Below are 15534 nucleotides of genomic sequence, written 5' to 3'. Positions count from 1 at the left end.
TCTGAGAGAGAGAGACCGTCAGAACACACAGGGAGAGAGAGAGACCGTCAGAACACACAGAGAGAGAGGGAGACCGTCAGAACACACAGAGAGAGAGGGAGACCGTCAGAACACACAGAGAGAGGGAGACCGTCAGAACACACAGAGAGAGGGAGACCATCAGAACACACAGAGAGAAGGAGAGAGAGAGGGATACTGTCAGAACACACAGAGAGAGGGAGACAGTCAGAACACACAGAGAGAGGTAGAGAGAGACCGTCAGTACACACAGAGAGAGAGAGACCGTCAGTACAGAGAGAGAGAGAGAGAGAGACCGTCAGTGCACACACAGAGAGAGAGAGAGACCGTCAGTACACAGAGAGAGAGAGACCGTCAGTACACACACAGAGAGAGAGAGAGAGGGAGAGACTGTCAGAACACACACAGAGAGAGAGAGAGAGACCATCAGTACACACAGAGAGAGAGGGAGGGAGAGACCGTCAGTACACACAGAGAGAGAGAGGGAGAGACTGTCAGTACACACAGAGAGAGGGAGACCGTCAGAGCACAGAGAGAGAGAGAGACCGTCAGTACACAGAGAGAGAGAGAGAGAGACACCGTCATTACACATAGAGAGAGGGGGTGAGAGATCGTCATTACACATAGAGAGAGGGAGAGACCGTCAGAACACACAGAGAGAGAGAGGGAGGGAGAGACTGTCAGAACACACAGAGAGAGAGAGAGAGAGACCATCAGTACACACAGAGAGAGAGGGAGGGAGAGACCGTCAGTACACACAGAGAGAGAGAGGGAGAGACCGTCAATACACACAGAGAGAGAGAGGGAGAGACCGTCAATACACACAGAGAGAGAGAGGGAGAGACCGTCAGTACACACAGAGAGAGAGAGGAAGAGAGAGACCGACAGTACAGAGAGAAAGAGACCGTCAGTACACAGAGAGAGAGAGAGAGAGAGAGACCGACAGTACACACAGAGAGAGAGAGAGAGACCGTCAGTACACACACAGAGAGAGAGAGAGAGAGACCGTCAGTACACATAAAGAGAGAGAGGGAGGGAGAGACCGTCAGTATACAGAGAGAGAGAGAGGGAGGGAGAGACCGTCAGTACACACAGAGAGAGAGAGGGAGAGACCGTCAATACACACAGAGAGAGAGAGGGAGAGACCGTCAATACACACAGAGAGAGAGAGGGAGAGACCGTCAGTACACACAGAGAGAGAGAGGAAGAGAGAGACCGACAGTACAGAGAGAAAGAGACCGTCAGTACACAGAGAGAGAGAGAGAGAGAGAGACCGACAGTACACACAGAGAGAGAGAGAGAGACCGTCAGTACACACACAGAGAGAGAGAGAGAGAGACCGTCAGTACACATAAAGAGAGAGAGGGAGGGAGAGACCGTCAGTATACAGAGAGAGAGAGAGGGAGGGAGAGACCGTCAGTACACATAGAGAGAGGGAGACTGTCAGTACACACAGAGAGAGGGAGAGAGAGGGACCGTCAGAACACACAGAGAAAGGGAGACCGTCAGAACACACAGAGAGAGCGTCAGAACACACAGAGAAAGGGAGACCGTCAGAACACACAGAGAGAGCGTCAGAACACACAGAGAGAGGGAGACCGTCAGTACACAGAGAGAGAGAGGGAGAGAGAGACCGTCAGTACACACAGAAAGAGAGAGAGAGAGAGAGAGAGAGAGAGAGATAGACCGTCAGTACACATAGAGAGAGGGAGGGAGAGACCGTCAGTACACACAGAGAGAGAGATGGAGGGAGAGACCGTCAGTACACACAGAGAGAGAGAGAGGGACAGACCGTCAGTACACACAGAGAGAGAGGGAGGGAGAGACCGTCAGTACACACAGAGAGAGGGAGAGAGAGACCGTCAGTATACAGAGAGAGAGAGGGAGGGAGAGACCGTCAGTACACATAGAGAGAGGGAGACTGTCAGTACACACAGAGAGAGGGAGAGAGAGGGACCGTCAGAACACACAGAGAAAGGGAGACCGTCAGAACACACAGAGAGAGCGTCAGAACACACAGAGAGAGGGAGACCGTCAGTACACAGAGAGAGAGGGAGAGAGAGACCGTCAGTACACACAGAAAGAGAGAGAGAGAGAGAGAGAGAGAGAGAGAGACCGTCAGTACACATAGAGAGAGGGAGGGAGAGACCGTCAGTACACACAGAGAGAGAGAGGGAGGGAGAGACCGTCAGTACACACAGAGAGAGAGAGAGGGACAGACCGTCAGTACACACAGAGAGAGAGGGAGGGAGAGACCGTCAGTACACACAGAGAGAGAGAGGGAGAGACCGTCAGGACACACAGAGAGAGAGAGGGAGGGAAAGAGACCGTTAGTGCACACAGAGAGAGAGGGAGAGACCATCAGTACACACAGAGAGAGAGGGAGAGAGAGAGACCGTCAGTACACACAGAGAGAGAGGGAGAGACCGTCAGTACACACAGAGAGAGAGGGAGAGACCGTCAGTACACACAGAGAGAGAGGGAGAGACCGTCAGTACACACAGAGGGAGAGGGAGAGACCGTCAGTACACACAGAGAGAGAGGGAGGGAGAGACCGTCAGTACACACAGAGAGAGAGGGAGAGACCGTCAGTACACACAGAGAGAGAGGGAGAGAGAGACCGACAGTACAGAGAGAAAGAGATCGTCAGTACACAGAGAGAGAGAGAGAGAGAGAGAGAGAGAGAGAGACCGACAGTACACACAGAGAGAGAGAGAGACCGTCAGTACACACACAGAGAGAGAGAGAGAGAGACAGTCAGTACACGTAAAGAGAGAGAGGGAGAGACCGTCAGTATACAGAGAGAGAGAGAGGGAGACAGAGGGACCGTCAGAACACACGGAGAAAGGGAGACCGTCAGAACACACAGAGAGAGCGTCAGAACACACAGAGAGAGGGAGACCGTCAGTACACAGAGAGAGAGAGAGGGAGAGAGAGACCGTCAGTACACACAGAGAGAGAGAGAGAGAGAGAGAGAGAGAGAGAGAGAGAGACCGTCAGTACACATAGAGAGAGGGAGGGAGAGACCGTCAGTACACACAGAGAGAGAGAGGGAGGGAGAGACCGTCAGTACACACAGAGAGAGAGAGAGAGGAACAGACCGTCAGTACACACAGAGAGAGAGGGAGGGAGAGACCGTCAGTACACACAGAGAGAGAGAGGGAGAGACCGTCAGTACACACAGAGAGAGAGGGAGGGAGAGACCGTCAGTACACACAGAGAGAGAAAGAGAGAGGGAGGGAGACCGTCAGGACACACAGAGAGAGAGGGAGAGGGAGAGACCGTCAGTACACACAGGAAGAGAGAGAGGGAGGGAGAGAGACGGTCAGGACACACAGAGAGATAGGGAAAGGGAGAGACCGTCAGAACACACACAGAGAGAGAGGGAGGGAAAGAGACCGTCAGTACACACAGAGAGAGAGGGAGAGAGAGAGACCGTCAGTACACACAGAGAGAGAGGGAGAGACCATCAGTACACACAGAGAGAGGGAGAGGGAGAGACCGTCAGTACACACAGAGAGAGAGGGAGAGACCGTCAGTACACACAGAGAGAGAGGGAGAGACCATCAGTACACACAGAGAGAGAGAGAGGGGGGGAGAGAGACCGTCAGGACACACAGAGAGAGAGGGAGAGGGAGAGACCGTCAGTACACACAGAAAGAGAGAGAGGGAGGGAGAGAGACCGTCAGGACACACAGAGAGAGAGGGAGAGACCGTCAGTACACACAGAAAGAGAGAGAGAGAGGGAGAGACCATCAGTACACACAGAGAGAGGGAGAGACCGTCAGTACACACAGAGAGAGAGGGAGAGGGAGAGACCGTCAGTACACACAGAGAGAGAGAGGGAGGGAGAGAGACCGTCAGGACACACACAGAGAGAGAGGAAGGGAGAGAGACCGTCAGTACACACAGAGAGAGAGGGAGAGGGAGAGACCGTCAGTACACACAGAGCGAGGGAGAGAGAGAGGGAGGAAGAGAAACCGTCAGGACACACAGAGAGAGAGGGAAAGGGAGAGACCGTCAGAACACACACAGAGAGAGAGGGAGGGAGACCGTCAATACACACAGACAGAGAGAGAGGGAGGGAGAGAGACCGTCAGGACACACAGAGAGAGAGGGAGAGGGAGAGACCGTCAGTACACACAGAGAGAGAGAGAGGGAGGGAGAGAGACCGTCAGGACACACAGCGAGAGAGGGAGAGGGAGAGACCGTCAGTACACACAGAGAGAGAAAGGGAGGGACCGTCAGGACACAGAGAGAGAGAGAGGGAGGGACTGTCAGGACACACAGAGTGAGAGAGAGGGAGAGAGACCGTCAGAACACACAGAGAGAGAGGGAGGGAGGGAGAGAGACCGTCAGGACACACAGAGAGAGAGGGAGAGACCATCAGTACACACAGAAAGAGAGAGAGGGAGGGAGAGAGACCGTCAGGACACACAGAGAGAGAGGGAGAGGGAGAGACCGTCAGAACACACACAGAGAGAGAGGGAGAGACCGTCAGTACACACAGAGAGAGAGCGAGGGAGAGACCGTCAGAACACACACAGAGAGAGGGAGGGAGAGACCGTCAGAACACACACAGAGAGAGGGAGAGGGAGAGACCGTCAGAACACAGAGAGAGAGAGGGAGGGAGAGAGAGACTGTCAGTACACACAGAGAGAGAGGGAGGGAGAGACCGTTAGAACACAGAGAGAGAGAGACCGTCAGAACACACAGAGAGAGAGAGAGACCGTCAGAACACACAGAGAGAGAGAGAGGGAGGGAGAGAGACCGTCAGGACACACAGAGAGAGAGGGAGAGAGAGAGAGACCGTCAGGACACACAGAGAGAGGGAGAGACCGTAGGACACACAGAGAGAGAGGGAGGGAGAGACCGTCAAAACACACACAGAGAGAGGGAGGGAGAGAGACCGTCAGTACATACAGAGAGAGGGGGAGAGGGAGAGACCGTCAGTACACACAGAGCGAGGGAGAGAGAGAGGGAGGAAGAGAGACCGTCAGGACACACAGAGAGAGAGGGAAAGGGAGAGACCGTCAGAACACACATAGAGAGAGGGAGGGAGAGACCGTTAGAACACAGAGAGAGAGAGAGACCGTCAGAACACACAGAGAGAGAGAGAGACCGTCAGAACACACAGAGAGAGAGAGAGGGAGGGAGAGAGACCGTCAGGACACAGAGAGAGAGAGGGAGGGAGAGAGACCGTCAGGACACACAGAGAGAGGGAGAGACCGTAGGACACAAAGAGAGAGAGGGAGAGAGAGACCGTCAGAACACACACAGAGAGAGGGAGGGAGAGAGACCGTCAGTACATACAGAGAGAGAGGGAGAGGGAGAGACCGTCAGTACACACAGAGCGAGGGAGAGAGAGAGGGAGGAAGAGAGACCGTCAGGACACACAGAGAGAGAGGGAAAGGGAGAGACCGTCAGAACACACACAGAGAGAGGGAGAGGGAGACCGTCAATACACACAGAGAGAGAGAGGGAGGGAGAGAGACCGTCAGGACACACAGAGAGAGAGGGAGAGGGAGAGACCGTCAGAACACACAGAGAGAGAGAGGGAGAGACCGTCAGTACACACAGAGAGAGAGCGAGGGAGAGACCGTCAGAACACACACAGAGAGAGGGAGGGAGAGACCGTCAGAACACACAGAGAGAGGGAGAGGGAGAGACCGTCAGAACACAGAGAGAGAGAGGGAGGGAGAGAGAGACTGTCAGTACACACAGAGAGAGGGAGGGAGAGACCGTTAGAACACAGAGAGAGAGAGAGACCGTCAGAACACACAGAGAGAGAGAGAGACCGTCAGAACACACAGAGAGAGAGAGGGAGGGAGAGAGACCGTCAGGACACACAGAGAGAGAGGGAGGGAGAGAGACCGTCAGGACACACAGAGAGAGAGGGAGGGAGAGAGACCGTCAGGACACACAGAGAGAGGGAGAGACCGTATGACACACAGAGAGAGGGAGAGACTGTAGGACACACAGAGAGAGGGAGGGAGAGACCGTCAGAACACACACAGAGAGAGGGAGGGAGAGACTGTCAGAACACACACAGAGAGAGGGAGGGATAGACCGTCAGAACACACACAGAGAGAGGGAGGGAGAGACCGTCAGAACACACACAGAGAGAGGGAGGGAGAGACCGTCAGAACACACACAGAGAGAGGGAGGGAGAGACTGTCAGAACACACACAGAGAGAGGGAGGGAGAGACTGTCAGAACACACAGAGAGAGGGAGGGAGAGACTGTCAGAACACAAACAGAGAGAGGGAGGGAGAGACCGTCAGAACACAGAGAGAGAGAGAGACCGTCAGAACACACAGAGAGAGAGAGAGACCGTCAGAACACACAGAGAGAGAGAGGGAGGGAGAGAGACCGTCAGGACACACAGAGAGAGAGGGAGGGAGAGAGACCGTCAGGACACACAGAGAGAGAGGGAGGGAGAGAGACAGTCAGGACACACAGAGAGAGAGGGAGGGAGAGAGACCGTCAGGACACACAGAGAGAGAGGGAGGGAGAGAGACCGTCAGGACACACAGAGAGAGGGAGAGACCGTATGACACACAGAGAGAGGGAGAGACTGTAGGACACACAGAGAGAGGGAGGGAGAGACCGTCAGAACACACACAGAGAGAGGGAGGGAGAGACTGTCAGAACACACACAGAGAGAGGGAGGGATAGACCGTCAGAACACACACAGAGAGAGGGAGGGAGAGACCGTCAGAACACACACAGAGAGAGGGAGGGAGAGACCGTCAGAACACACACAGAGAGAGGGAGGGAGAGACCGTCAGAACACACACAGAGAGAGGGAGGGAGAGACTGTCAGAACACACACAGAGAGAGGGAGGGAGAGACTGTCAGAACACACAGAGAGAGGGAGGGAGAGACTGTCAGAACACAAACAGAGAGAGGGAGGGAGAGACCGTCAGAACACAGAGAGAGAGAGAGACCGTCAGAACACACAGAGAGAGAGAGACCGTCAGAACACACAGAGAGAGAGACCGTCAGAACACACAGAGAGAGAGAGAGGGAGGGAGAGAGACCGTCAGGACACACAGAGAGAGAGGGAGGGAGAGAGACCGTCAGGACACACAGAGAGAGAGGGAGGGAGAGAGACCGTCAGGACACACAGAGAGAGAGGGAGGGAGAGAGACCGTCAGGACACACAGAGAGAGAGGGAGGGAGAGAGACCGTCAGGACACACAGAGAGAGGGAGAGACCGTGGGACACACAGAGAGAGAAGGAGAGAGAGACTGTCAGTACACACAGAGAGAGAGGGACGGAGAGACCGTCAGAACACAGAGAGAGAGAGAGACCGTCAGAACACACACAGAGAGAGGGAGAGGGAGAGAGAGACCGTCAGAACACACAGAGAGAGGGAGGGGGAGAGAGAGACTGTCAGAACACACAGAGAGAGGGAGGGAGAGACTGTCAGAACACACACAGAGAGAGGGAGGGGGAGAGAGAGACCGTCAGAACACACAGAGAGAGGGAGGGAGAGACCGTCAGAACACACAGAGAGAGGGAGGGAGAGACCGTCAGAACACACAGAGAGAGGGAGGGAGAGACCGTCAGAACACACAGAGAGAGGGAGGGAGAGACCGTCAGAACACACAGAGAGAGGGAGGGAGAGACCGTCAGAACACACAGAGAGAGGGAGGGAGAGACCGTCAGAACACACAGAGAGAGGGAGGGAGAGACCGTCAGAACACACAGAGAGAGGGAGGGAGAGACCGTCAGAACACACAGAGAGAGGGAGGGAGAGACCGTCAGAACACACAGAGAGAGGGAGGGAGAGACCGTCAGAACACACAGAGAGAGGGAGGGAGAGACCGTCAGAACACACAGAGAGAGGGAGGGAGAGACCGTCAGAACACACACAGAGAGGGAGGGAGAGACCGTCAGAACACACACAGAGAGAGGGCGGGAGAGACCGTCAGAACACACACAGAGAGAGGGCGGGAGAGACCGTCAGAACACACACAGAGAGAGGGAGGGAGAGACCGTCAGTACACACACAGAGAGAGAGGGAGGGAGAGACTGTCAGGACACACACAGAGAGGGAGGGAGAGACCGTCAGGACACACAGAGAGAGGGAGGGAGAGACCGTCAGTCTCAAAGCGGTCTGAAGCACTGTGCTGAACACACAGAGAGAGAGAGAGAGAGAGGGAGAGAGAGACCGTCAGAACACACACAAAGAGAGAGAGGGAGAGAGACCGTCAGAACACACACAGAGAGAGAGGGAGAGAGAGACTGTCAGAACACACAGAGAGAGGGGGGGAGAGACCGTCAGTCTCAAAGCGGTCTGAAGCACTGTGCTGATGTGTAAATCTGTAATGTGTAAATGATGTGTGTACCTCCTCTGGGACTCCCAGTCTTTTAGCAGGGCTGAAGGGAATAGACATCTTAAACAGTGTTGGTCCAAACTCCTTATAGTTCTCAACGGCTGTCTTGGAGATGATGGTACCCTGGAAGAGGTGACAGAGTGACTGGCTTGAAACCCGGGGGCTTCTGTGGCTAGGTACCATAAGACTGGGTTAGCCCACTGAGCTTAAGATAAGGCTTTGAGAGCTTGGGGCGCAAACACAAGTCTACAGGTCAGTCATATTGTCACATCTTAGCGCAATTACAAATCAGGCAAACTGTGAACACACACACGTACGTACCGGTGCTATGGCGTTGACTCTGACTCCAGACACGGCCCATTCGATGGCCAGAGTCTTAGTTAGGTTGTCTACAGCGGCCCGCGCTGCTCCGGTATGACTGGCCAGAGACAACCCAGACGTCAGCGTGAGGTCCCCTCAGTAAGGTAGGTAGGTAGGTAGGGTGTAGAGGTGGTAGTAGGTAGGTAGGTAGGTAGGTAGTTAGTGTGTAGAGTTGGTGGTAGGTAGGTAGGTAGGTAGGTAGGTAGGTAGGTAGGTAGGTAGGTAGGTAGGTAGGTAGGTAGGTAGGTAGGTAGGTAGTGTGTAGAGTTGGTTGTAGGTAGGTAGGTAGGTAGGTAGTGTGTAGAGTTGGTAGTAGGTAGGTAGGTAGGTAGGTAGGTAGTGTGTAGAGTTGGTAGTAGGTAGGTAGGTAGGTTGTGTGTAGAGTTGGTAGGTAGGTAGGTAGGTAGGTAGTGTGTAGAGTTGGTAGTAGGAAGGTAGGTAGGTAGGTAGTGTTGTAGACTCACGCCATGCCTGGGAAGCCCTTCCACATATCAGCGATGATGTTGACGATCACTCCTCCGTTCTCCTTCATCCATGCAGCATACACTAGGAAAACACACACCATGTTACACACACACACACACACACGCACACACACACACCACACACACACTCCTACCTTCCTTGCAGCAGTGGAAGGTTCCTGTGAGGTTGGTGTCTATGACAGCCTTCCACCCCTTAGATGAGGTGTGTTCTGCTGGGCTGCTGAACTGACCTCCACCGTTATTTACCAGGTAGTCTATCCGACCATACTGCTGCAACACTGACCCCACCAGAGACTTCACCTACAGCCACACACACAGAAGAGGTTTCCTTTGATACACCATGGGGTTGGTGTGTGTACCCCTTCCTCCATGTGGAAGTTACAGGATGCTGTGTTGACCTACCTCCTCCTCGTTGCGTATGTTACAGACTATAGGGGTGACAGATGCAGGACTAGACTCAGGGATACTCTGTCTCAGCTCTTCAGCTGCAGCCTCCAGCCTCTCCAACTTCCTACTGGAGATCACCACGTTACAACCTGACACAGAGACATATGATCACCACGTTACAACCTGACATAGAGACATATGATCACCACGTTACAACCTGACACAGAGACATATGATCACCACGTTACAACCTGACACAGAGTCATATGATCACCACGTTACAACCTGACACAGAGACATATGATCACCACGTTACAACCTGACACAGAGACATATGATCACCACGTTACAACCTGACACAGAGACAAATTATCACCACGTTACAACCTGACACAGAGACATATGATCACCACGTTACAACCTGACACAGAGACATATGATCACCACGTTACAACCTGACACAGAGACATATGATCACCACGTTACAACCTGACACAGAGACATATGATCACCACGTTACAACCTGACACCTGAAAACCTGAAAACTCCTTGCCAATGGTATTCACACATGGAGCTGCTACTAAAACTCCTTGCCAATGGTATTCACACATGTAGCTGCTATTAAAACTCCTTGCCAATGGTTTTCACACATGTAGCTGCTACTAAAACTCCTTGCCAATGGTATTCACACATGTAGCTGCTATTAAAACTCCTTGCCAATGGTATTCACACATGTAGCTGCTACTAAAACTCCTTGCCAATGGTATTCACACATGTAGCTGCTATTAAAACTCCTTGCCAATGGTTTTCACACATGTAGCTGCTATTAAAACTCCTTGCCAATGGTATTCACACATGTAGCTGCTATTAAAACTCCTTGCCAATGGTATTCACACATGTAGCTGCTATTAAAACTCCTTGCCAATGGTTTTCACACATGTAGCTGCTACTAAAACTCCTTGCCAATGGTATTCACACATGGAGCTGCTACTAAAACTCCTTGCCAATGGTATTCACACATGGAGCTGCTACTAAAACTCCTTGCCAATGGTATTCACACATGTAGCTGCTACTAAAACTCCTTGCCAATGGTATTCACACATGGAGCTGCTACTAAAACTCCTTGCCAATGGTATTCACACATGGAGCTGCTACTAAAACTTCTTGCCAATGGTATTCACACAAGGAGCTGCTACTAAAACTGCTTCGGGAAACAGGGCTTCGGGAAACAGGGCTTCAGGAAACAGGGATTCGACTGTGGACCAGTCAGTCAACTAGAAAGGGATTGTTGTAATTTTATAACAGGTGATGATCAGCAGAAATAAGGGAGTACTATCTCTCATAGTAAGTAGTAGATGTGAGTTTCTCTTTCAAACAATCCCCTGGCCTTGTACATAGCTAATAGCTAACGTTAGCCAAAGCAAGCTAGCTACTGATAGTGTGTACTGTTACTAAGGGTTGCACTAAGACTAAAAATGATCAGGCCTACTGTACATCTCACTGTAGAAATTATTGTTGAAAACTAGTCTAGGTTGGAACTGTTGCTGTTAAAATACAGGTAATAATTAGTATTCTGAACTGGAATAAACTGATTGAAGCAAGATGCTGTTTGAAGCAAACATTCATCTACAACAGGAAGTGGTCTCCTGCCTGACTGAGAACCCACCTCACACAGTTCTGGGTTGTTCATCTACAACAGGAAGTGGTCTCCTGCCTGACTGAGAACCCACTCACACAGTTCTGGGTTGTTCATCTACAACAGGAAGTGGTCTCCTGCTTGACTGAGAACCCACACACAGTTCTGGGTTGTTCATCTACAAACAGGAAGGGGTCTCCTGCCTGACTGAGAAAGCAGTAGATGTTCTGGTCCAATTTGGCTTCACATACCTATGTGAGTCAGGGTTCTCAACTCTGACGTACATAAACAACAAGTCCAGAAACAGTCTCCAGGCTGAGCATGACCTCAGTGTTGTCAAGAACAGAGTCCAGAATAGATCTGCTCTCATTAGCACTGTGTGTGCTTTCTGGTCTACAGATGTGATCAATCACTTTATTTCAGTTCAGAATTAAAAATATATATTGTATTTTAAACAGCAACAGTTTCAAACCAGACTTTCTTTCAACAATATTTTCTACAGTAAGATGTACAGTAGGCCTGATAATTTTTCATCTGTACTGTTACTAAGGGTTGCACTATCAAAAAGCCTGTGTGTGTGTTCTGTTATTCATCCGTGTGATGTGATCCATCAGTTTATTCTAGTTCAGAATGAAAATGATTTGTTGTATTTTAGCAGCAACAGTTCCAACCTAGACTGATATGTCAGAGTGTTTTTAATGGGGGGAAATAAACATGAATACATATTTATATGAATATTTAATTTCATTGTCATTTGTTTTTGTCTATATTGCATTTGTTTGAGGCATAAGAGCAATGAAATATTAATAATATACCGATATTTATGTATAGTTGCATATTTTCCTAAGCATGGGTCCCAGGAAAACAGAATTTCTCGTTTGGGTCCCAGGCTGAAAAAGTGTAAGAACCCCTGATCTAGGGTAAAGTTCACTCAGTGCTGCTATAACCTAGTTAGCGACTCCCTGCCTGTGTCTAAACGCTGACACACACAGAGTAATCGATACGTCTGAACACAACACACTACCTACCCAGCTTCAGCAGGTCGGAGGAGATGGCTTTACCGATTCCGGTGCCTCCTCCCGTTACCACCGCCACTTTGTGGTTGAACAGACCCGCTTTAAACACACCGGAGACGGCCATGTTTCTCCCTGCTTCTCGGTGCTAGTCATGTGATCTGTCGTGTTTTTGAGCGCCCTTGTGGCGCCCTCTCCAGGATACAGCCGGTATTACAGCCAACTGATAATGTCCTTTAGTGATGGGCGTTCAGCCGGTATTACAGCCGACTGATAATGTCCTTTAGTGATGGGCGTTCAGCCGGTATTACAGCCGACTGATAATGTCCTTTAGTGATGGGCGTTCAGCCGGTATTACAGCCGACTGATAATGTCCTATAGTGATGGGCGTTCAGCCGGTATTACAGCCGACTGATAATGTCCTATAGTGATGGGCGTTCAGCCGGTATTACAGCCGACTGATAACGTCCTTTAGTGATGGGCATTCAGCCGGTATTACAGCCGACTGATAATGTCCTTTAGTGATGGGCGTTCAGCCGGTATTACAGCCGACTGATAATGTCCTTTAGTGATGGGCGTTCCGGATCTGTTCAGTGAGACGGTTCTTTTGGCTCTCAATCGGCTCTTTAAAAAAAAAATGTTTTGTAGTTTTTCAAGTCAGACAGCTTGCGAAAGTTTGACTATGATTGGTGTTAAAACAATTTCAAATTAAATTATTAAATGAAATCATACTCTACCTTAACCACAATGTATTTAAAAATGCATTGGTTTGTTATGGAAAAGAATGCTATTAAACATTTGCATTTAAAGTATAACTTTTTAATGTTTATAAACAAAGTGTGTATAAATCTAACCATTCAAAACGAACACAATCTGAACAACATACAGATAAAGTCAGAAGTTTACATACACTTAGGTTGGAGTCATTAAAACTAGTTTTTCAACCACTCCACACATTTCTTGATAATTTCTTGTATAGTTTTGGCAAGTCAGTTAGGACATCTACTTTGTGCACGACACAAGTCATTTTTCCAACAATTGTAAACAGACAGATTTTTAAAATTATAATTCCCTGTATCACAGTTCCAGTGGGTCAGAAGTTTACATACACTAAATTGACTGTGCCTTTAATCAGCTTAGAATATTCCTGAAAATGATGTCATGGCTTTAGAAGCTTCTGATAGGCTAATTGACATCATTTGAGTCAATTGGAAGTGTACCTGTGGATTTATTTCAAGGCTTACCTTCAAACTCAGTGCTTCTTTGCTTGACATCATGGGGAAATCAAAAGAAATCAGCCAAGACCTTGTGGACCTCCACAGGTCTGGTTCATCCTTGGGAGCAATTTGCAAACGCCTGAAGGTACCACGTTCATCTGTACAAACAATAGTACGCAAGTATAAACACCATGGGACCACGCAGCTGCCATACCGCTCAGGAAGGAGATGCATTCTGTCTCCTAGAGATGAACGTACTTTGGTGCGAAAAGTGCAAATCAATCCCAGAACAACAGCAAAAGACCTTGTGCTGGATGCTGGAGGAAACAGGTACAAAAGTATCTATATCCACAGTAAAACGAGTCCTATATTGACATAACCTGAAAGGCCGTTCAGCAAGGATGAAGCCACTGCTCCAAAACCGCCATAAAAAAGCCAGACTATGGTTTGCAACTGCACATGGGGACATATATCGTACTTTTTGGAGAAATGTCCTCTGGTCTGATGAAACAATAATAGAACTGTTGGGCCATAATGACCATCGTTATGTTTGGAGGAAAAAGGGGAGGCTTGCAAGCCGAAGAACACCATCTCAACCGTGAAGCACGGGGGTGGCAGCATCATGTTGTGGGGTGCTTTGCTGCAAGAGTGACTGGTGCACTTCACAAAATAGATGGCATCATGAGGAAGGAAAATTATATGGATGTATTCAAGCAACATCTCAAGACATTATTTATTTTTATTTATCTGTTATTTTACCAGGTAAATTGACTGAGAACACGTTCTCATTTACAGCAACGGCCTGGGGAATAGTTACAGGGGAGAGGAGGGGGATGAATGAGCCAATTCTAAACTGGGGATTATTAGGTGACCGTGATGGTTTGAGGGCCAGATTGTCTAGCCCGGCTGATATGTAGGGGTCCAGATTTTGCAGCTCTTTCAGAACATCAGCTATCTGGATTTGGGTGAAGGAGAAATGGTGGGGGCTTTGGCGGTTTGCTGTCGAGGGTGCTGGGCAGTTGACCGGGGTAGGGGTAGCCAGGTGGAAAGCATAGCAAGCTGTAGAAAAATGCTTATTGAAATGTTCAATTATTGTGGATTTATCGGCAGTGTTTCCTAGCCTCAGTGCAGTGGGCAGCTGGGAGGAGGTGCTCTTATTCTCCATGGACTTTACAGTGTCCCCAAACTTTTTGGAGTTTGTGCTACAGGATGTATATTTCTGTTTGAAAAAGCTAGCCTTAGCTTTCCTAACTGCCTGTGTATATTGGTTCCTAACTTCCCTAAAAAGTTGCATATCACGTGGGCTATTCGATGCTAATGCAGAACGCCACAGGATGTTTTTGTGCTGGTCAAGGGCAGTCAGGTCTGGAGAGAACCAAGTGCTATATCTGTTCCTGGTTCAATTTTTTGAATGGGGCATGCTTATTTAAGATGGTGAGGAAGGCACTTTTAAAGAATAACCAGGCATCCTCTACTGAAGGGATGAGGTCAATGTCATTCCAGGATACCCCGGCCAGGTCGATTAGAAAGGCCTGTTTGCTGAAGTGTTTTATGGCTGTAATTATGCTGTAATAGTTTGTGTCTGGAGGCTGGGGTCAGTCTGTTATATCTGGAGTATTTATCCTGTCTTATCCGGTGTCCTGTGTGAATTTAAGTATGCTCTCTCTAATTCTCTCTTTCTTTCTCTCTCTCGGAGGACCTTAGCCCTAGGACCATGCCTCAGGACTACCTGGCCTGATGACTCCTTGCTGTCCCCAGTCCACCTGGCCGTGCTGCTGCTCCAGTTTCAACTGTTCTGCCTGCGGCTATGGAACCCTGACCTGTTCACCGGACGTGCTACCTGTCCCAGACCTGCTGTTTTCAACTCTCTAGAGACAGCAGGAGCGGTAGAGATACTCTCAATGATCGGCTATGAAAAGCCAACCAACATTTGTAAAAATCCTCATCAATATACACACACACAAATGTTTGCAAATGTATTCAAAATATAACAGAAATACCTTATTTACATAAGTATTCAGACCCTTTGCTCTGAGACTTGAAATTGAGCTCAGGTGCATCCTGTTTCCATTG

General features: G+C 49.8%; 1 protein-coding gene across 1 annotated transcript in view; it reads right to left on the bottom strand.

Moving 5' to 3' along the window:
* Positions 1-12417, bottom strand: part of LOC139386929 (peroxisomal trans-2-enoyl-CoA reductase) — a 13516-nt gene extending 1099 nt beyond the window's left edge. Inside the window, exons 1-7 of the mRNA XM_071132821.1 lie at positions 12260-12417; positions 9611-9744; positions 9343-9508; positions 9188-9269; positions 8685-8781; positions 8376-8486; position 1 (exon numbers count right to left, since the gene is read on the bottom strand). The exon at position 1 is cut by the window's left edge and continues 111 nt beyond it. Of these exons, the coding sequence (XP_070988922.1) occupies position 1; positions 8376-8486; positions 8685-8781; positions 9188-9269; positions 9343-9508; positions 9611-9744; positions 12260-12371 (703 nt within the window). The 5' untranslated portion in view covers positions 12372-12417. The remainder of the gene's footprint in view (positions 2-8375; positions 8487-8684; positions 8782-9187; positions 9270-9342; positions 9509-9610; positions 9745-12259) is intronic.
* Positions 12418-15534: the final 3117 nt, after the last annotated feature.

This window comes from Oncorhynchus clarkii, chromosome 28 (assembly GCF_045791955.1).
Source record: "Oncorhynchus clarkii lewisi isolate Uvic-CL-2024 chromosome 28, UVic_Ocla_1.0, whole genome shotgun sequence".
Lineage (NCBI taxonomy): Eukaryota > Metazoa > Chordata > Actinopteri > Salmoniformes > Salmonidae > Oncorhynchus > Oncorhynchus clarkii.
The sequence above is the reverse complement of the archived record's forward strand: the minus strand, read 5'-3'. Positions and strand labels throughout refer to the sequence as shown.